Source organism: Gorilla gorilla, chromosome 18, assembly GCF_029281585.2.
Source record: "Gorilla gorilla gorilla isolate KB3781 chromosome 18, NHGRI_mGorGor1-v2.1_pri, whole genome shotgun sequence".
Lineage (NCBI taxonomy): Eukaryota > Metazoa > Chordata > Mammalia > Primates > Hominidae > Gorilla > Gorilla gorilla.
Genome location: NC_073242.2, coordinates 97,436,766 through 97,459,882, shown reverse-complemented (window position 1 = coordinate 97,459,882; position 23,117 = coordinate 97,436,766). Strand labels below are relative to the sequence as shown.

General features: G+C 43.0%; 1 protein-coding gene across 11 annotated transcripts in view; it reads right to left on the bottom strand.

The window, feature by feature from the left end:
* Positions 1 to 58: 58 nt before the first annotated feature.
* Positions 59 to 23,117, bottom strand: part of NFATC3 (nuclear factor of activated T cells 3) — a 147,855-nt gene continuing 124,796 nt past the window's right edge. For 2 of the 11 annotated variants that reach the window (XM_031002767.3, XM_055366221.2), the window contains exons 10-11: positions 7,988 to 8,041; positions 59 to 2,934 (exon numbers count right to left, since the gene is read on the bottom strand). In XM_031002767.3, coding sequence (XP_030858627.1) covers positions 2,813 to 2,934; positions 7,988 to 8,041 — 176 coding nt within the window. In that variant the 3' untranslated portion in view covers positions 59 to 2,812. Of the gene's footprint in view, positions 2,935 to 7,987; positions 8,077 to 10,798; positions 11,574 to 14,884; positions 14,989 to 23,117 lie in introns of those variants that run through there. The other 9 variants (XM_031002771.3, XM_031002769.3, XM_055366222.2 and 6 more) reach the window with 9 other exon arrangements.

Here is a 23,117-nt window from a genome sequence, read left to right as displayed (position 1 = left end):
CCAAAGTGAGGGGCTCCACACCAACCCCAGGCGGAGGAACACTCAGACAGATTAAGGATACTGTTGACCTGTCACTGTTTATTATTTCAGCACTAAAACCGAGGAGCCTCAACTGCTGGCTCTTCTTCCCTTTGTATTTGTGTAAGGAGCATTGCACTCCCATAAAAGGTTTTAAAATACAAAATGTACAAGAACACACAATTCCAAGTGCTGTAAACATAACTGAGAACCAGTTCCTTTACTAAACATCCATTTTATAAAATACAAGGTTTCAATTTGAGCCCATCTGAGCCTTAAAGATCCATTCTGAATACCAAAAACAGGGCTTCACAGCCAGGCCCAGAAGAGGTCTGGTGATAATGGCTGGCCCTGGGTGGGGATAGTTTACACCCGGGCAGCAGCACCACACATGAACCCAAAGACATGTTCTTTTTAAAGCTGTTTTCAGCCATGTTTCTCTGTGCATCCCCAGTAAGCAGAAGGCTACCCATTCCATTCCTCAACCCAAGAGCTAGCACAGTTAGAGTAGGAGGGGGTGCGTACTAGCACGTGCCCAGTTGCTCAGTGCTGCTAGTAGAAATTGATTTGCATAGTCCAATGGATGTGTGCTTTAACACCACTTTGTTGCACAAAAATTTAAGTCTTTATCTACAAAGCCAAAAAATATTGACTCTTAACACCAAAGCTTTTACAAAGCTGATATAAAACTGCTTACATAGTATACAAAGCTCTATTTTAAAATTTAATGTTTATTTTAAATAGGAAAGCATTTCTAGTGCTACAGGCATCAAGGTATTTAGAAGGCATCAAAATTTGGTGCATAGCAACTCTGGATCATAGAGGCTTTTAATTCTTGAGGGCACAAAGGGTATTGCAAGGGGAACTCTTGCAATAACCTCATGTGAGGCAGCTACACCAGGGGCAAAAGGGTAGAGGCAAGTCTGGCCATTTCTCTGGAATGTCAACTGAGAGGCCAACTTCTTGCCCCTCCAAAGGAAGCTGTGGGCTTCCAACCACAGGCCCAGAAGCAAATCTCACTATCCACATTCTGTGACACAACTCACTTTTCAAGAAAATTTGAAAACACCCAGCTCCAAGAGGGGCCACAGTGATCTGCTGAAGAATAGACCTTTTTCTCTAACTAACTTTAGGGGAGAAATCTAAAATATATTTTGTTTTTTTTAAAGACCATACTTCCTCATCCTGAGTCAACAGCTCCTAACCTACCGACAACAGGTGGTGGGCAATAGGCCAGCTCCCTTTCCCAGACCTGAACTGGCCTCAGTAGAGAGAGTCCTGGCATCAAGGGCCTGCAGTCTCCTGGAATAACAGCATCAGGCCTTCAACCAGCACACTGTCTCACATACAGGCACTCAAAAAATCTGCTTCCTGAATCAATGGAAGTATATTATTTCATTTGAAAGCATACTGCAAACTTCAGAGGCTCTGTAATGGGCCCAGGAACAGGTAAAAAAAATCCCATTAGGGAAAGGGGTAAGGGCAGGTTTTTTTTTTTTTAAAGTACCCAACTCGGGTACCTCCTTTGGTAGACAGCAGGCTGCAGTTTCTGCTGGGCCTTGCCTTGGACACCAGTCTCACCAGCAGCAGCACCAGGGTGTCTTTGGTGTGGAGGGTCAGGTTATCACTTCTGGATGTGCTCAGAGCCTTCTGGGGAAAAGGCTGGGTTTTAGATCATACAGACAGGACAGGGTAGGCCAGAATCATTTCAGGCTATAAATAGAATGGCAGATAAGCCTTCCATGCCAGTGTGACTCTTAAAACCTTCCCATCTGGAGTCCTGTATTTTCTCTGCCCATGCTGATGTACTGCTCATTTGTGCTTTAGCTCTGCACACAGCCTGGCCTCTAGAGAAGAGTTAGAACTGCAAAGCTGCCTAAACCACTGAGACTGGCTTCAAAGGTCACAGAACAGCCAAAGGCAGATGCTTCTGTTTGGAAAAGGTTCTAGGACCAGACGACACAAACAGGAAGCGCACTCCACAGCCTACTAGTTTTTATGATGGCAAGAAATGAAAGTGACCAAGCTAGAACCCCACCATTCAGAGTCACCTTAAATGTAGCCATCTTACCCAGGGTCCTGAGGGAAAAAGCAATTTCAACATGGAGCCAGTATGGAGAGATTGCAAGATTACCTAGAAAGTTACCAAAAGGCTATGCTCTGGAATGTCTTTTTATATTCCAACACTTCAATGATGGAATGGTCTCTTCTCATTTTATCCAACAACAGTTTAGTTTTATAAAGAGGTATGAGCTACATTTGGCTTTATTTCCTATAAATCTATGAAAGTCTTCAGGACACATGCTGATTTTCTGAGGCATAGGTGTGGGCTTGGGATATTTTTTTCTTTTTTTTTTTTTTTTTTTTTGCTTCTAGAAGGTCTTATCAAAAGTTCCTATTTTAAAAATTATCATAAAAACTAAAGGGCCCTTCAAATGACCATAAAGCAGTACAAATCACCAATCCTAGCTAAGTAACCAGGTCACCTGCAAAAGCAGCACCTCGGAAACAAGAGAGCCTGCTGCATTCACACTCAAAGCACCCATCATATAAAAGTATCCTAGCTAAATATAAAAAGCAAAGCTCATTTCCCCAAAGCTCAAACAGCCTATGCTGCTCCTGTTCTTTTGCCAAATCTACCCAAGGCCTGAGGTGGAGGAATGCTACTTTCCCCACAGATGGTGGGTCCCACTCCTGGCCCCAGACCTGAAGGCTGCAGAGTTGGAAACCCAAGGTCCAAGGAGAGAAACATGCTGAGAAGTTGGTGGTGGACACAAGGCTGCAGTAAGCACTGTTAGAACCCATCAGATCTTCCTAAATCCAGGGACTCAGGACTCGGGAGGGGAGCCTGCCTGCTCACCCCTGCTCCTTGGGAAACAGAAATCTGGGACATGTCTCTTCCAATTATCTCGTTCACTGAAAAACAAGAAAAGGGAGAGTGATTAGTGACCTCTGAGTGATTAGCCATATGATGCCCAACGCTGAGCTCTACCTCAGACATTTCCCTTCCCATGGCTTTCTGTAAAAATAAAGGCAGTGTCTGAAGCCTGCTCCTGAGCTGAGTGGCATTAGAGATGGAAACATCACTCCACAAACTGCTCCGGACCTCTTTTTCTCTCTCTCATTCAGTTCATTTTGGGTTGGGAAGGGGGCTTACCCTCACTCTAAAGGTATGTTTAAATAAGTATTCACCTTACTCTTTTCTTTAATTCGTATCTCTTTGAGAAAGTTTTTATTTTCTACAATGCCACCTCCTATGTAAATGGAATGAAAATAAATGCTTTGGTCAGAATAAACCACTGTGATGTGGGGGTGATTTTGCTACTGTATCCTAATACAAGCACTCTTTATTATGTGGGGGCATTTCTGTTGTTTGTGATCTTTTCTGATTGGAGGCTCTAGCTTTTCTGTTAATTTCTCTGATGTCCTAAGCACCTCAGGGAGGTACAGTGCTCTGTGAGGTCCAGAGCAAAGAATTTCCATCTTACGGAACTAACATAGAAGGGAACATCCCAAATCCCCCAAATAAGAACCTTTAGTTCTCACATCATTTCATTCCTTGCCTTATCAACTAAAGAGTCTATGCTAATTCCACTCCTAGGCATATTTACAAAAGAAGTGAAAACATATGTCCACATGAAAAACTTTCAAATGTTCACAGCAGCATTATTAATAATAGCCAAAAAGTGGAAACAATCCAAATGTCTACCAAGTGATGAATGGATAAACGGTAAGTTGTCTCTATCCATAAAATGGAATATACAGCCTTGAGATGTAATGAAGTTCTGATACATGTTACAACATGGATGAGCCTTGAAAACAGTCTGCTAAGTGAAATAGGCCAGACATAAAAGGTCATATATGATTCCGTTTATATGAAATGTCCAGAACAGGCCAATCCATAGAGACAGAAAATAGATTACAGGTTGTAGAGAGGGAGAAACAGGGAGTGATTACTAATGAGTATGGAGTTTCTTTTCAGAGTAATGGAGTTATAAAATTAGATATTAGTAGCCAGGCACAGTGGCTCATGCCTGTAATCTCAGCATTTTGGGAGGCTGAGGCAGGTGATCACCTGAGGTCGGGAGTTTGAGACCAGCCTGACCAATATGGAGAAACCCCATCTCTACTAAAAATACAAAATTAGCCAGGCATGGTGGCACATGCCTGTAATCCCAGCTACTTGGGAGGGTGAGGCAGGAGAATCACTTGAACCCGGGAGGCGGAGGTTGCGGTGAGCTGAGATTGCACCATGCACTCCAGCCTGGGAAACAAGAGTGAGACTCTGTCTCAAAAAATCAATCAATCAATCAATCAATATAAAAATAGATACTAGTAATAGTTGCAAAACTCTGACTATACTAAAAACCACTGAGTTGTATACTTTTAAGGATAAACCAAAACAAAAAGTTTTCTATACTTAGACTTTGATGTGATCATACAGCAAAGAAACACTAACATTTTAAAAATCTTCCAAGTATTAACATCTAATCTTTTTCTGGTTTACACAGTTCGGAACAAAAATTTCTCAAACTCATATGGCTATAAGGAGAAGGAACTAATATTTACTAATTCAGTTGCTTGAACCTGGAATGTGGAGGTTGCAGTGAGCCGAGATTGTGCCACTGCAGCCCAGCCTGGGAGACAGATCAAGACTCCATCTCAAAAAAAAAAAAAAAAAAAAGGCCGGGCAAGGTGGCTCATGCCTATAAACCCAGCACTCTGGGAGGCCAAGGCGGGTGGATCACAAGGTCAGGAGTTCAAGACCAGCCTGGCCAAGATGGTGAAACCCTGTCTCTACTAAAAATACAAAAATTAGCCAGGCACGGTGGCAGGCAACGGTAATCCCAGCTACTCAGGAGGCTGAGGCAGGAGAATTGCTTGAACCCGGGGGGTGGAGGTTGCAGTGAGCCAAGATCATGCCACTGCACTCCAGCCTGGGCAACAGAGTGAGACTCTGTCTCAAAAAAAAAAAAAAAAAAAAGATTTGGCTTAGCTGTGGTTAGTACTGAACATAGAATAGTAAAGAAGTAGGGACTTGAAGCCAAAGGACTCTGCAAAACAGTGAAGATTAATCAATACTGGTGAGTTAATAACTACTAAGTGATAAGCTTTTTTTTTTTTTTTAACTGGCGCATGCCACCGTGTCCGGCTAATTTTTTGTATTTTTAGTAGAGACAGGGTTTCACCATGTTAGCCAGGATGGTCTCGATCTCCTGACCTCATGATCCACCCACCTCGGCCTCCCGAAGTGCTGGGATTACAGGCATGAGCCCCCGCACCTGGCCAGTGATAAGCAATTTTTTAAGGTATAGATTAATAAAGTACTTTGTCAGATTTTTTTTTTTTTTTTTTTGAGATGGAGTCTTGCTCTGTCACCGAGGCTAGAGTGCAGCGGCACAATCTTGGCTCACTGCAACCTCCGTCTCCCGGGTTCAAGTGGTTCTCCTGCCTCAGCCTCCCGAGTAGCTAGGATTACAGGTGCCCGCCATCGTGCCCGGCTAATTTTTGTATTTTTAGTAGAGACAGGGTTTCACCATCTTGGCCAGGCTGGTCTTGAACTCCTGACCTCATGATCCACCTGCCTCAGCCTCCCAAAGTGCTGGGATTACAGGTGTGAGCCACCACGCCTGTTGTTTTGTTTTTTAAGAGACAGGGTCTTGCTCTTAAAAAACCCAGACCAGAGTGCAGTGGTGCAATCATGGTTCAAACTTGAACTCCTGGGCTCAAGCCATTCTCCCACCTTAGCCTCCTAAGTATTCGGTTGGCATAAAAGTAATTGTGGTTTTTGGCATTACTTCTAATGGCAAGAACCGTGATTACTTCTGTACCAACCTAATAACTCGGACTATAGGCACACACTACCACACCTGGCTGAATTTAAAATCACACTACCACACCTAGAGATAGGGTCTTGCTATGTTGCCAAAGCTGATCTCTAACTCCTGGCCTCAAGCAATCCTCCCACAGTGCTGGGATTACAGGCATGAGCCATTGTGCCTGACCTGTCAGATGATATTTAAGTAAATTTGCCAGGCTAGGATTTATTAACCATTCATAATGGATGCTGCAAAGAATAATGGAATATAAACTAAACTTACTCCTGACTTTCTAAAAATAACTCACTGGAATAGTTTCTTTGTAAATGAAAAGTTGTGAGGATGCTTTGCATAAGAATATATTTTTCTCTTCAGTTTCCCCATCAGTACAATGGAGAAGAGAAATACCTCTTATATAGTACATAGAGAGGGAATATAAAGTGGGCATAAGAACGCAAGGCAGCCCTTGGCACCTGTTATTTCAAGCCACAAAAAATATAAGGAACAGTGTTTCTGTGTAGGTTCTGGGGGTTCTACGAGCTAGTCTTGTGCTAAGAGGGAGCACAAGGATGGCCCACAAATCTCTGTGCGTGACTTCTAACATTCCTCCTCTTCATATTAGATTATCATCAGGCATCATCATTATGTCTCCCAAATAGGCTATGAACTCCCAAAAGGCAAGAACCTTGCCACTGAGGAAACATCCATTCCTGATGACTAAATAAATGGACCCTAATTCAATACAATCACTTGGAAGCTATTTAGAACAAGCACAATGAAAGTTCATTAGGTGGTAGGTAGGAAGGGGACCAGAGTATGTTAAGACTAATGCATGTTATTTGATTTTCACAGTGTGTATTTTAGGCAGGCGTTACAGCAGTGGCAAAAAGCCAAATATATAAGCAAGCACCTGGCTCACAATCAAATCATCTTTTCTTATCATTTATCACTTCCAAAGGCAATAATTTCAAAGATGTTCCAGGCTGCTATGAAAAACACTTTTAACAATTTGTATTTCACTGTTCAAGTTTTAAAACTACAAACGGATTTTAAATGGCGTTTTATCATCAAAAACCACATGATGTGTTTTCTCTTTTTTCTTTTTTCTATTTTTTTTTTTTTTTTTTGGCAATGGGGTTTCACTCTGTTGCCCAGGCTGGAATGCAGGTGGCACAATCACGGCTCACTGCAGCCTTGAATTCCTGGGCTCAGGTGATCTTCCCACCTAAGCCTCCTGAGTAGCTGGGCCTACAGGCATGTGCTACTACGCCTATGTCTGGCTAATTTTTGGATTTTTTTTTTCTTTCTGCAGAGATGAGGTCTCACCATGTTGCCCAAGCTAGTCTCAAACTCCTGGACTCAAGTGATCCTCCTGCCTCAGCCTCCTAAAGTACTAGGATTACAGGCGTGACCCACTGCACCCAGCCGAGGTGTTGTTCTTCTATATCTTATAAGAAGTCAATGCTTGTATTTTCCTGACGATGAGGGTCCATATCTGGCACTGTCCATCCACTTACCAAGTACACTTATGTAAGGATGAAACCATCATTTTCTAAAGTAGATATGTGGTATTGTTTATAATGGAAGCCTGCTCAATGCTGTGTTATTTCTGCTCCCCCTTGCCAAAGCTCTGCTGTTCCTTTGCCTGGTGTGCCTCACCTTACTTAGCTGAAGGAACCTGGAAAGTTCCTGACAGTTTAGGATTTTAAGACTATGTTAAAGTCAGAAGATTTTTCACAAAGTAGTGCTCAAGCGGACTATACTCAACTATACATTATACTACAGGATTCACTTATTTATAAATTCACCAGCAGTCAGGAGATTTAAGTTCCAACGGGGCAGACTTTCTCTATCTTGTTTTCCCCTGAATCCCTAGTGCTTACATATATTGAGTACTAAATAAAATTACTTGCCAACTGAATCTTTAAAACAATTTGGGGACTTGGAACAATGACAACAAAAATCATGCTCAAGTAATTGCTACAGGTGAGCACTGAATATAAATTTTAGGCTAGGGAGTCAGAACTGCAACAAAGTGCTTTCACAGACCTTTAGCAATAACTTGAGCCGAGTGTTAATCATGCAAGCCCTCTGCTTTCCTTCTCCCTCACTTCTCCCTCGGGCTGGGGGCTCTGGGTTCAGGCTCTCACCTCTAGATTCCTCAGATATCTTCCTGCTGGGACTGGCCAAAACGTAGGTCTCAACTGAAGCAAGTCAAAATTATTACTGGTAAACAAATCTATGATGTAATGTAAATGTAAGTCATTAGCAATCTTGATAAGCACAATTTTTAAGTTGTTAAAAATACTAATGCTTGCAATTTAATTTTTCAAGTCATCTTGAATGGATATATGCATGAATTTGCTAATTTATTTAAACCGTAATCCAGGCCAGGTGCCATGGCTCATGCCTGTTATCCCAACACTAGGGGAAGCCAAGGCAGGAAGATTGTTTGAGGCCAGGAGTTCAAGAAGAGCCTGGCCAACAAACAAAGTGACAATTTTTTTTTTTTTTTCTGAGACAGAGTCTCCCTCTGTTTCCCAGGCTGGAGTGCGGTGGCGCAATCTCAGCTCACTGCAAGCTCCGCCTCCCAAGTTCACGCCATTCTCTTATCTCAGCCTCCCGAGTAGCTGGGACTATAGGCGCCCGCCACAATGCCTGGCTATTTTTTTTTTTTTTTGTATTTTTTTTTTTTAGTAGAGACGGGGTTTCACCGTGTTAGCCAGGATGGTCTCGATCTCCTGACCTCGTGATCCACCTGCCTCGACCTCCCAAAGTGCTGGGATTACAGGCGTGAGCCACCCTGCCGGGCCGGGACAATTTGTCTCTTAAAAAAAAAAAAAAGGAAAAATAAACTCTAGTCCACTAAGCATGTGAGGTGGTTTCCTATTTTTTCACCAATTTAAGATAAGAGTATAAGGAATTGTTTATGCCCCTAATGTACAATTTTATCATTTTTCTTCCCCCCAATTTTTTTTGAGATAGAGTCTTACTCTGTCACCCAGGCTAGAGTGCAGTGGTGTGGTCTTGGCTCACTGCAACTGCTGCCTCCCACCCAGCTAATTTTTTTATTTTTGGTAGAAACGAGGTTTCTGCCATGTTGGCCAGGTTGGTCTCAAACTCCTGACCTCACATGATCTGGCCACCTCGGCCTCTCAAAATGCTGGGATTATACAGGCGTGAGTCACCGCACCCAGCCCTCATTTTCCTCCCTTTAAAGAGCAAAGTGAATTAAAAGCCTAGAACAAGAGTGAACAGTCCTCAATAAGGGTGCTAACAGGTTATGTAGGTCACAGGATCTGGCACACTTTTGGCAGCCACCATCTGTGACTTCCACTACCCCAACACCTGAATTTGCCTGTGCCACCACAACAAAAGTAGAGTCACAGCTATCAATAATGTTTGCTGTAAGAGAAAATGTTCGTATTCAAGAAATGTTCAAATTGGCAGTCCACTGGAATGCTATTTCTACACACAAGAATGAGGTGCTTGAGTACCAATAGGACTCTTATTTAGAGCTATTTCCCATGCTTAAGAATTCAAAGTTAGAAATGACAAGTATATAGTATGGAACCTCACAACCAGGTAGAGAGGGGCAGGGTAACCCAGGGTGCTCCCTCTTTGAAGGGAGTAGATACACACTGCCATATACACAAAATCCCAACGGGCCTTTCTAATTTGCAATTTTGTAAAGGATTTCGGGGTATTTTTAGACTCCATTTATATGTTATTTCCTCTTGAAGCTGCAATGAACATTCACCAAAGTTTGGTCACGTTATTCTTTTCCTGAACCTGAAGAGTAAAGGTATTCATCCCCTGGGTAAACAATTTTATGAAGGTGTTAATTTATTATTATTATTATTACTATTATTATTTTAGGAGACAGTGTCTTAGTCTGCCACCCAGGCTGGAGTGAAGTGGTGTGATCATAGCTCACTACAGCCGTGAACTCCTAGGCTCAAGTGATCCTCCCGCTTCAGAGCCCTGCCCCAAGTAGCTGGGACTACAGGCATGTGCCACCATGCCCAGCTAATTTATTTTTTTATTTTTATTTATTTTTTTTTGAGACAGAGTCTTGCTCTGTCACCTAGGCTGGAGTGCAGTGGCATGATCTCAGCTCACCGCAACCTCCGCCTCCCGGGTTCAAGCAATTCTCCTGCCCCAGCCTCCCAAGTAGCTGGGATTACAGGTACCTGCCACCATGCCCAGCTAATTTTTTTTGTATTTTAGTAGAGGCGGGGTTTCACCATGTTCAGGCTGGTCTCAAACTCCTGACCTTGTGATCTGCCCGCCTCAGCCTCCCAAAGTGCTGGGATTACAGGCGTGAGCCACCGCGCCTGGCCCAGCTAATTTATTTTTGGGGAGGATAGAGACAGGGTCTTATTATGTTGCCCAGCTAGTCTCGAACTTCTGGCCTCAATTGATCCTCCTACCTCGCCTCGGCCTCCTAAAGCGCTGGCATTACAGGCATGAATCACCGTGCCCAGCCGAGATGTTGTTTTTATAAAATAAAGATTAAATGTATTTTAAAAATGAAGCCTACATGTATGCAATTGTTATAAAAGCACCATCTAGGCCGGGCGTGGTGGCTCACGCCTGTAATCCCAGCACTTTGGGAGGCCGAGGCGGGCGGATCATGAGGTCAGGAGATTGGGACCATCCTGGCTAACATGGTGAAACCCCATCTCTATTAAAAATACAAAAAATTAGCTGGGCGTGGCGGCAGGCGCCTGTAGTCCCAGCTACTCAGGAGGCTGAGGCAGGAGAATGGAGTGAACCCATGAGGCAGAGCTTGCAGTGAGCCAAGATTGCACACTGCACTCCAGCCTGGGCGACAGAGTGAGACTCTGTCTCAAAATAAAAAAAAAAGCACCATCTAAACTAAATACAGGAAAAAATACTGAATTCACCTTTTTTTTTTTTTTTTTTTTTGAGAGGCTCTCATTCTGTCGCCCAGGCTGGAGTGCAGTGGCACGATCTTGGCTCACTGCAACCTGCACAGCACCAAACCTGGCTAATTTTTTCTTAAATTTTTGGTAGAAACAGGGTTTGCCATGTTGCCCAGGCTGGTCTCAAACTCCTGAACTCAAGTGATCTGTCGGCCTCGGCCTTCCAAAGTGCTGGGATAACAGGCATGAGCCACCATGCCTGGTCTGAATTCACCTATTTATGGCATGAGTTGAGGAATTAATTTGGATTTATCAAAATCTGATTAATTTGGCCAGGTGTGGTGGGTCATGCTTGTAATCCCAGCACTTTGGGAGGTTGAGGCAAGAGGATCACTTGAGCCCAGGGAGTTCCAGGATGCAGTAAGCTATGATCGTGCACCACTGCACTCCAGCCTAGGCAACAGTGTGAGACCCTGTCTCCAAATAAAACAAAAAAAAGGGAAAAACCAAAAAATATTCATTTGATTTTTCAAGCTACAGACAGAAATAAGTTCCTGAAAATTTAGAAGGTATCTATGGTAGGCTGCTAATTATCTTAATTCATTCTTCCACAGTAATCGAGGTTTAGTTAGTCACACTGACACCCAGCTACAGAGTATATTTCCTGGCTTCCCCACTGTAGCTAGGTATGGCCCATGCAATTCGTTTTCTTCAATGAAATGTGAGCAAAAGCGATGTACGTATCTTCCTCATCACTTGCTTGGTTTCCTTCTTCCTCCCCTTTTCCCATCCCTTCCTCGGGCTAAGACTCAGTCATGACTAAGTGGTTTCTCTGCTTTGACAAAACCTAAGGAGAAAGAGGAACAACAAATTGAAAGGAATCTTGATCTCTGAATTATCATGAGGTGTGAGAGAAATTTCCTATGTGGAAATGTCTCTGGGATCTCCATTATACTCACCTAGCTAATACTATTAACAAAAATAAAACTTACCACCATAATTATAACACAGGAAGAATATTTAAGTACTGTAAGCAAGAAAACCAGCTTGAGCTCTTTCATGCCAGATTTTTTTTTTTTTTTTTTTTTTTGAGAAAGAGACTAGATCTTGCTCTGTTGCCCAGGCTGGAGTGCAGTGGCATGATCTTGAAAGCTGGAGTGCAGTGGCATGATCTTGAAAGCTGGAGTGCAGTGGCATGATCTTGGCTCACTGCAACCTCACCTCCCATGCTCAAGGGAGCCTCCTGCCTCAGCCTCCCGAGTAGCTGGGACTATAGGCATGAGCCACCATGCCCAGCTAATTTTTGTATTTTTTGTAAAGACAAGGTTTCGCCATGTTGCCCAGGCTGGTCTCAAACTCCTGGGCTCAAGCAATCTGCCTACCTCGACCTCCCAAAGTGTTGGGATTACAGGCATACCTACTGCATCCAAGCCTAATTATTTTTTTTCTTCTTTTTACCTTATACAATGGGGTGGACTGATAGATTTTTAACTAAGTTATCTCAAATTTCACCCTGAATTCCAGACAGCTTCCTACCATTGAACAGATTAAAAATACATGCACGATTTGAAGATATCCTTCACTTTTTTAATATAAAAAAATTTCACCAGCAATAGATCAGAGATTCACTTTTAACATTAGCTCTAATACTAGTAAAGAAAAAGTATTATACCTTTTTTCCCCACCCAACGGATTGAGGGGGAAAATCAGTCCTCTTAAGACTCCTTCCTTTTTAAGAAACCTCTTCTTGGCCGGGTGTAGTGGCTCACACTTGTAATCCTAGCACTTTGAGAGGCCAAGGTTGGCGGATCGCTTGAGGTCAGGAGTTCAAAACCAGCCTGGCCAACACGGTGAAATCCCATCTCTACTAAAAATACAAAATATTAGCCAGGTGTGGTGGCAGGTGCCTGTAATTTCAGCTACTTGGGAGGCTGAGGCAGGAGAATTGTTTGAACCTGGGAGGCGGAGGTTGCAGTGAGCCAGTATGATGCCAATGCACTCCAGCCTAGGCAACAGAGCGAGACTGTCTCAAAAAGAAAAAAAAAAAGAAAACCTCTTCTATGTGTGATGCTATAATCAATGCCATAACAATGTTTCCTCTAGGAATGTTTTTAACTGAAAACATTCTACAAAGACAAACATTAAATCTCCAGCTGAGTAAACAGTACACAGGTACTTGAAAGTATATTCAAGTATCAGCATGTATTCTTTTCTATCAGCAAAAGCTGAAATGTGAAAAAAATAAACAACTTCTCTCAATTTGGCTTAAGATGTGGGACTCAGAAGCATTTTAAAATTATCAGAAGAATCCTTTATCCCTATTTTGTTTTCTCATTTTGTACATTTTCCTCTGAATAATCTTGTCCATTGTTGACTCCCAAATCTATCTCTAAGGGCCAAACCTAAGCTCCAGACCCAAAAATCCACAGGACCCATTCCACTACCTGTGCTCTGGAACCTCTTCAACACCTTGCTGCATCAATTTTCTTCACTTCTTTGTCTCTATCAACTTGTCTCCCCAGATCCTTCTCATCAGCACTTAACATGTGTAAATCTGGGCCAGCGCGGTGGCTCATGCCTGTAATCCCAGCACTTTGGGAGGCCGAGGTGGGCGGATCACGAGGTCAGGACATCGAGACCATCCTGGCTAACACAGTGAAACACCATCTCTACTAAAAATACAAAAAATTAGCCGGGCGTGGTGGCGGGCGCCTTGTAGTCCCAGCTACTCGGGAGGCTAAGGCAGGAGAATGGCGTCAACCCGGGAGGCGGAGCTTGCAGTGAGCGGAGATCGCACCACTGCACTCCAGCCTGGGTGGCAGAGCAAGACTCCATCTCAAAAAAAAAAACAAAAAAAAAAGTGCAAATCTCTCTATCTCAAAAAAGCAAGCAAGCAAGCAAGCAAATAAAAACACTCAACCCCACGTTCCCCTCTGTATCTAATTCTTTCTTTCATGGCTTAACATCTTAAAGGAGTTGTCTACACTGCTGTTTCTTCTATGTTCTCACCTCTTATTTACTCAGTCATCCATCGATCCCTTCACTCCACACAATACTTCCTTCTTACCAAGATCATTAGTGACCAACTTGTTGCTTCACACATGGGAAGCACAGTGGGCTTAACACTGGAAGAAGTAAGCTTTAGCCTTGGTTTGGCTGTGATGTGACTCAGGTGACTTAACTAATCCTTCTGCAACTTATTTTCTCACCCCTAATATGAGGAAATTATTTTAAATCCTCTGGTTATAACTCTCCTGAGAGTTTTATATACATTCAATGCAGGAATTAAGTCACCACTCCTCTCATGGTTGGACAAGAATGATGTGAGACCAGGGTAGGCCCAGTTCTGGGAGAAGTTAGGGTTTTGGTATCTTGTCTGATAGGTCATCAGGAAGCTGCAGAAACCTAAATATAAAGGTTTGGGTAGTGAACATGATTTCCAAGGCCCCTTCCAAATCCAGATTCATTTTAAAATAAAATTCAAATGGCATTTAGGAAGGTATAATCTGTGTATTTATAATTTCTATCATATATTTTCTTAAGTGGCTTTGATAGTATTTGAAGAAAGGAGCCAACATGACAGCAAGGAAAAGCTTCGTTCCTCCTTGGCTGCTGAGTCTAGAAGCCTAAGCCTAGACACAGACACTGGCTCTAGTACTACAGCTTTCTTCCAAGTAGAGCCCCAGAGGACTACCGGAAGTGCAAACATGGGCCCACAGGGGAGGCTAGGGATAAATATTCTGGGTTGCCTCTGAAAAACGGACAAAATTTCCTGATTTCATTCACATCAACAGTTAAGAGTACTTGACCAGGAATGAGTAGGCTTACATACCTGATCAGCAACCAAATTTACTCAGCAACCCAAACCATATAGAATTCATAGATACGAAACCTCTTTCTGCTTTGGTCTAATAAATCTAAGTAAACACTTCCCTTTCATTCAAGACTAAAATCATAAGCACAAGTGTAAGAGCCTGAGTGTGGTTAAGTTTAAAAAGCAGAGTCTTTTAGTCAAAGTGTAGTTCCAAAGATAATGAGTGGGCCTACCAGAAAATGCCCATGCATACCCCCTCCTCTGTAGCACATGCAAATCCAGCCACTGCATGCAAATACCAGACTTGGGCACAAAAACAATGACACATTTCAATCAACACTCACCCTCTAGATTCTCCAGAAAGGAGCTGGACATGAGAGCACACTGTGGTTAGGCCATTTCTCTGCTGAACCTGATGGCTGGTGTTCCAAGTCAGATATAAATTGGTCTGTGTCAAAGAAGACAACATCACTACTGAATGGAACAAACCAGAGGGTGAACTTAATCTACTACAGTGCCCAGCCTGTTTTTTTCTATAATCAAAAGGAATTTAACTGTCTTTTACTTGTCAATCACTGCATAAAATGGCTCTCCACGTTTTATTAGATAAAATAAATACTGGAGTTCAGATAGCTCAGGTACTAAGATGATTCTTTTAAAAATTTGAAGGGCAATAACTTTAAGAGTTACAATTATGGTTTTCAGTGGTTTTAAGGGATAAATTCAGCTTTAAATAAACTAGTTTTTATTACATTATATCTATTAGTAGTTCCCAAATACTTGGCTAAGGCTACATCAAAATTATCTGGGCAACTGATAAAAATATAAACTCCTGAATGTTTTATAAAAATATAAACTCAAACCACAAAATCAAAATCTTTAAGGGTAGCAGCCCAGAAAACTATATGTACAGCCAAATCTGGGAGTCATGGAAGAGTATTTTTTTTGAGATGGAGTCTCACTCTGTCACCCAGGCTGGAGTGCAGTGGCACAATCTCTGCCCACTGCAACCTCTGCCTCCCAGGTTCAAGTGATTCTCCTGCCTCAGCCTCCCTAGTAGCTGGGACTACAGGCACTCACCACCATGCCTGGCTACTTTTTGTATTTTTAGTAGAGATGGGGTTTCAACCATGTTGGCCAGGTGGGTCTCAAACTCCTGGCCTCAGGTTATCCGCCCGCCTAGGCCTCCCAAAGTGCTAGGATTACAGGCGTAAGCCACCATGCCCACCTGGAGGAGTATTTTTTAAACTAAAGTTCACATCCATTAGAAATTTATGAAATCAATTCAGCAAGTTGAAACTAGTATTTTATTTTTTTTAATTTTTATTTTTTTAAATTTTTATTTATTTATTTATTTATTTTTTGAGACAGAGTCTTGCTCTGTCGCCCAGGCTGGAGTGCAGTGGCGCCATCTTGGCTCGCTGCAAGCTCCACCTCCCGAGTTCACGCCATTCTCCTGCCTCAGCCTCCCGAGTAGCTGGGACCACAGGTGCCCGCCACCACGCCCGGCTAATTTTTTGTATTTTTAGTAGAGACAGGGTTTCACCTTCTTAGCCAGGATGGTCTCGATCTCCTGACCTTGTGATCCACCCACCTCGGCCTCCCAAAGTGCTGGGATTATAGGCGTGAGCCACCGCACCCGGCCCCTGAAACTAGTATTTTAAAGAAGAGAAAGAAACAGGCCAGGCATGGTGGCTCACACCTGTAATCCCAGCACTTTGGGAGAGCGAGGCGGGTGGATCACGAGGTCAGGACACCGAGACCATCCTGGCTAACACGGTGAAACCCTGTCTCTACTAAAAATACAAAAAAAAAAAAAAAAAAAAATCAGCCAGGCATGGTGGCAGGCGCCTGTAGTCCCAGCTACTTGGGAGGCTGAGGCAGAAGAATGGCATGAACCTGGGAGGTAGAGCTTGCAGTGAGCCAAGATCACGCCACTGCACTTCAGCCTGGACAACAGAGTGAGACTCCGTCTCAAAAAAAAAAAAAAAGAGAAAGAAATAGAACAAAATAGAAGACAGCAGGCTGCATTCCCTCTAATAAAGGTTAAGAATTGGTTTGTGAGACTTTAACATTAGTTGTATATGTATGTATTTTTTCTGTACTGGGTCACAACATAATCCTTGTATTTTATTGTAGGAAGTTGTCAAAAATGTTTGAAAGTCATCGCACAAAAGAAGAGTCACCACTGGTCAGTTTTGCAGTACTGGCTAAAGCATTCAGATGCCCCAAGAGTCAAAAACACAATAACGAAATAGGCAAACTCTCATCTTTTTGCCTATAAGGAATTATTCTTGGCCTCTGTTGTACAACTTCAAGTAAAAGGACCTAACCTACTTACAAGGGAAAAATATGCATGTAGTCTCTATGAACACTAACTAATACCTTCCTTTTAAGCAGATAAAAGAAGAAAAACAAAGGAAGAGTCAATCTGTACAAAATGCACCCTCACTATAGGGGTCAAAACAAAACAAAATCCAGAAATCCTTTGCTTAAGCAAAATTTTTCTGACTTAAGCTTGTTTATTATTTGAGATCACTCACCTAATTTTCAGAGGTGATTTAAAGATTACAGTGTGTGCAAAGTATTTTAAATACTGAAAATATCAAAATACTCTTTTTGGGGGTTCCCAATCTCCACAACTGAATCCTCCAAAACAGACTTGAAGGTATAGAACATGTGATTACAGGTACAGCAGCATAAAAATCATAAGAAAGCATCCCAGGAACAAAGCAAGAGGCCAACACACACTATGGGAGCTTTTGTGAGTGGATGAATTCAGTGGTACTTTCAGATTGTGCTTTACAGAAACTTGCAGTGCTCCAGAAATCCTTCTAGTTCCTTGAAGCACTTTTGTGAGCTCCAAAATATACCTCTTCATCTCTCCTGATCACAAGAACTTTGACCAAACATTTACAAAAGTGTGCCGGGCACGGTGCCTCATGCCTGTAATCCCAGCACTTTGGGAGGCCAAGACGGGTAGATCACCTGAGGTCAGGAGTTCGAGACCAGCCTGGCCAGCATGGTGAAACCCCGTCTCTACTAAAAACACAAAAATTAGCTGGGCGTGTGGTAGATGCCTGTAATCCCAGCTACTCAGGAAGCTGAGGCAGGAGAATTGCTTGAACCTGGGAGGCGGAAGTTGCAGTGAGCTGAGATCATGCCATTGCACTCCAGACTGGGCAACAGGGTGAGACTCTGACTCAAACAACAACAGCAACAACAACAAAAAATATTTACAGAAGAAGAGTTTCAGCTGGGCACAGTGGCTCATGCCTGTAATCCCAGCACTTTGGGAGGCCGAGGCGGGAGGATCACAAGGTCAGGAGACAGAAACCATCCTGGCCAACATGGTGAAACCCCATCTCTACTAAAAATACAAAAATTAGCTGGGCGTAGTGGTGAGTGCCTGTAATCCCAGCTACTCGAGAGGCTTAGGCAGGAGAATGGCGTGAACCCGGGAGGTGGAGGTTGCAGTGAGCTGAGATCGCGCCACTGCACTCCAGCCTGGCGACAGAGTGAGACTCCATCTCAAAACAAAACAAAGAAAAAAGAGTTTCGATTCATTTGAAACTCTTAAAAAGATTAAAGAAAAGGAACACACTTCCTAACTCATTATGAGGCCAGAATTTACTCTGACACAAAGCCAGAAAAAGATACTATAAGAAAAGAAAAGGCTAGGCACAGTGGCTTACACCTGGAAGGCTAAGGTGGGTGGATCACGAGGTCAGGAGTTCGAGACCAGCCTGGCCAATATGGTGAAACCCCATCTCTACTAAAAATACAAAAAAATTAGCCGGGCATGGTGGTGCGCGCTTGTAGTCCCAGCTACTCGGGAGGCTGAAGCAGAAGAATCGCTTGAACTGGGGAGGCAGAGGTTGCAGTGAGCCGAGATCACACCACTGCATTACTGCCTGGGCGACAGAGCAAGACTCCATCTCAAACAAACAAACAAACAAAAAAACTACAGAATATTCTTTATGAATATAGATGCAAAAATCAACAAAACACTAACACAATTCAGCAGCATATTAAAAGGATGATACATTAAGACCAAGTGAGTTTTATTCCCAGAATGCAAGGATGATTCAACAAATGAAAATCAATTAAAGTAATATGCCAAATTAGTTGAACAAAAGAAAAAAAAACATACTTCTGACTGGCATGGGCAACATGGCAAGACCCTACCTCTACAAAAATTAATTTAAAAACCACATGATCATCTCCATAGATGCAGAAAATGTTTGTAAAAATTCTTTTTTTTTTTTGAGACAAGGTGTCACTCTGTCACCAAGGCTGGTGTGCAGTGGCACAATAATGGCTCACTGCAGCCTCTACCTCCCAGGCTCAAGCAATCCTCCCACTTCAGCTTCCCAAGTATTTGGGACCACAGCACCTGGCTAATTTTTTGTATTTTTTTTTTTTTTTTTTTTTTTTTTGAGACGGAATCTCATTCTGTCGCCCAGGCTGGAGTGCAGTGGCACGATCTTGGCTCACTGCAAGCTCTGCCTTCCGGGTTCACGCCATTCTCCTGCCTCAGCCTCCCGAGTAGCTGGGACTACAGGTGCCCGCCACCATGCCCAGCTAATTTTTTTGTATTTTCAGTAGAGATGGAGTTTCACTGTGTTAGCCAGGATGGTCTCGATGTCCCGACCTCATGATCCGCCCACCTTGGCCTCCCAAAGTGCTGGGATTACAGGCGCGAGCCACTGCACCTGGCCATTTTTTGTATTTTTAGTAGAGATGGGATTTCATCATGTTGCCCAGGCTGGTCTTGAACTCTTGGGCTCGAGCAATCTGCCCACCTCGGCCTCCCAAAGTGCTAGGACTACAGGATTGAGCCAACATGCCCAGAGTGAGTGTGACTGTGAGTGTGTGTGTGTGTGTATGTGTGTGTGTTGGGGGGCAGGGGGGTTAGCCAGAGTTTTATTCGTTCATTTCTTGCATTTGAAGTACTTCAACTACTACACAACTGCAACGAACCACTTTACGGGGTTTCCCCTCTCTGTCAATTTTACAGAGACCTAACCATTCCCCCTAGCTTCTTGTCATCAACCTTAATTAGGTTGATTTGGTGTTCAGCACAAAGAACCTCTATGAACTTGACATAGGCTCATCACAGTTGGATGCAAACACACAAAAGATGGGCCTGACACTTCAGCAGCTTTGCAAATTCCACGTGCTAGGCCATCATGGGTGAGGACAGTCTTCAACACCTCTTGTAAAGCAGTATTAACAGCCACCACACCTCCAGCAGCAACGCCTTCCTTGGCCATGGTGGTGGTCTACGGGTGAAGCTGAATCTTGAATGCACCCAAGCCTCTGCCTCCACTCAACTCGGCAGTGGCAGGGAAAGAACTCTTTTTCTTTGAGACGGTCTCACTCTGTTGCCCAGGCTGGAGTGCAGTAGCATCCCAATCACGGCTCACTGCAGCCTCCACCTCCTGGGTTCTAGCTATCTGCCCGCCTCAGCCTCCCAAACTGCTGGTATCACAGGCGTGAGCCACTGTGCCCAACTCATTTATCAAAATTCAATGCTCTTTCAAGATGAAAACATTCAGTAAACAAAGAATAGAAGGAATTTCCTCAATATGAAAAAGGCCATATATGAAAAACCGTTAGTTCCTATTATTATCAACAAAGAACAAAAGCTTTCCCCCTAAGATCACAAACAAAGCAAAGATGCCCACTCTTTCACCACTTCTACTAGCCTACCACTAGAAGTTCTAGCCAGAGCAATTAGGTTAGAAAAATAAATAAATACATAAAGGCCATCCAAATTAAAAAGGAAGAGAGAAAATTATCTCTATTCACAAATGGCATGATAGTATAAACATAAAACTCTAAAGAATCCATACAGACAAAAAAATGTTAGCACTAACAAATAAAGTCACCAAAGTGGCAGAATATAGAATCAACACACAATATTCAGTTGTACTTCTATATACTTGGAATGAAAGGTCCAAAAAAAAATTAAGAAAACAATTCTTGTTTTGGGGTTTTTTTTTTTGGTTTGTTTTTGAGACGGAGTCTCAGGCTGGAGTGCAGTGGCATAATCTTGGTTCACTGCAACTTCTGTCTCCCAGGTTCAAGCGATTCTCCTGCCTCAGTCCCACAAATAGCTGGCATTACAGGCATATGCCACCACACCCAGCTAATTTTTGTATTTTTAGTAGAGACAGGGTTTCCCCATGTTGGCCAGGTGGGCCCACGTTAGCCAGGTTGGTCTTGAACTCCTGAACTCAGGTGATCAGCCTGCCTCGGCCTCCCAAAGTGCTGGGATTACAAGTGTGAGCCACCGTGCCCAACCTTAAGAAAAACAATTCTATTTACAGTGGCATCAAAAAGAATAAAATACTTAGGAATTAACCAAAGAGGCGTAAGATTTCTACATTGAAAACTAGACCGGGCATGGTGGCTCATGCCTGTAATCCCTGCACTTTGGGAGGCTAAGGTGGGTGGCTCACCTGAGGTCAGGAGTTTGAGACCAGCCTGACTAATATGGAGAAACCTCATCTCTAATAAAAATACAAAAAATTAGCCAGGCATGGTGGTGTGAGCCTGTAAACCCAGCTACTCAGGAGGCTGAGGCAGGAGAATTGCCTGAACTTGGGAGGTGGAGGCTGCAGTGAGCCAAGGTCATGCCACTACACTCCAGCTTGGGTGACACAGCCAGACTCTGTCTCAAAAATAAATAAATAAATAAAATAAAGGATTTGGATAGACAAGAAAATATACAAATGGACAACAGGCACATGAAAAGATGCTCAACACCATTAGTCAATAGGGAAATGCAAATCAAAATTATAATGAGATATAACTTAATACAAAGTAGGATGGCTATTATTTTAAAAATGGAAAATAACATGTGTTGGCAAGGGTATAAAGAAACTGAAAGCCTTATACATTGTAAATGTAAAATGGTGTGGCTGCTGTAGGATTAAAAAAAATAGTGGTTCCTCAAAAAGTTGAACATGGAGGCTGGGCTTGGTGGCTCACGCCTGCAATCCCAGCACTTTGGGAGGCTGAGGAGGGCGGGTGACCTGAGGTCAGAAGACTGAGATCAGTGTGGCCAACATGGTGAAACCCCGTTTTTACTAAAAATACAAAAATTAGCTGGGCGTGATGGCACATGCCTGTAATCCCAGCTACTCAGGAGGCTGAGGCATGAGAATCGCTTGAACCCAGGAGGCGGAGACTTCAGTGAGCCCAGATCACACCACTGCACTCCAGCCTGGGTGACAGAGTGAGACTCCATCTCAAAAAGAAAGTTGAACACAGAATTACCATAAGACCCAGCAATTCCACTCTTACGTAAACACACAAATCTACCGAAAAGAGGGACTCAAACGTATGTATGCCAGTGTTCACAGCAGCATTATTCCCAACAGCCGAGAGGGAAACAATACAAATTATCTTTTTTTTTTTTTTGAGATGGAGTTTTGCTCTTGTTGCCTAGGCTGGAGTGCAATGGCATGGTCTCGGCTCACTGCAACCTTTGCCTCCCAGGCTCAAGCGATTCTCCTGCCTCAGTCTTCTGAGTAGCTGAGATTACAGGCGCCCACCACCATGCCCAACTAATTTTTGTATTTTTAGTAGAGATGGGGTTTCACCGCGTTGGTCAGGCTGGTCTCGAACTCCTGACCTGAGGTGATCCACCTGCCTCAGCCTCCCAGGTGCTGGGATTACAGGCGTGAGCCACCGAGCCCTGTCCATCTTTTTTTTTTTTTTTTTTTTTTAATATGTATGCGTTCATCAACTTTTTTTGAGACAGGGTCTCTGTTGCCCGGGTTGGAGTGCATGGTGCAATCTCAGCTCACTGCAACCTCCATCTGCTAAGCTCAGGTGATCCTCTCATCTCAGCCTCCTGAGTAGCTAGAACTACAGGCGCACACCACCACGCCCAGCTAATTTTTAAATTTTTTATAGACATGGGGTCTCGCCATGTTGCCCAGGCTGGTCCTGATCTTCTGGGCTCAGGCAATCCACCCACCTCAGCTTCCCAGTGTGCTGGGATTAGAGACGTGAGCTACTGTGCCTAGCCCCAAATTATTTTTCACCAGATGAATGGATAAACAAGATGTGGTGTACACAAAAAATTGAATATTACTCCTCCATATGGAATATTATATGTAAATAATACGCTATATAAAAATATTCCAATAGATTATTCCTCCGTATGCTTACAATATGGATGAGCCTTGAAAACATTATGCTAAGTGAAATAAGCCAGACAAAAAAGGAAAAACATTGTGTAATCCCACTTATATGAAGTATCTAGAGTAGGGAAATTCATAGAGACAGAAAGCAGAGTAGAGGTTACCAGGGGCTGGAAGGACGGGAAGGAAATGAGTAGTTATTACTTTAATAGAGTTGTACTTTGGGTGATGAAAAAGTTCTGGAAATAGAAAGTGGTGGTGGTTATACAATATTGTGAATGTATTTAATGCCACTTAGCTATATACTTAAAATGATTAAAATGGTAAATTTTGAATTTTAAACAAACTTTGGATTTTCTCATGGGAGAATATTGTGTGAAATGACTTAATTAGGTTTTCACAGCTCTAACCATTAACT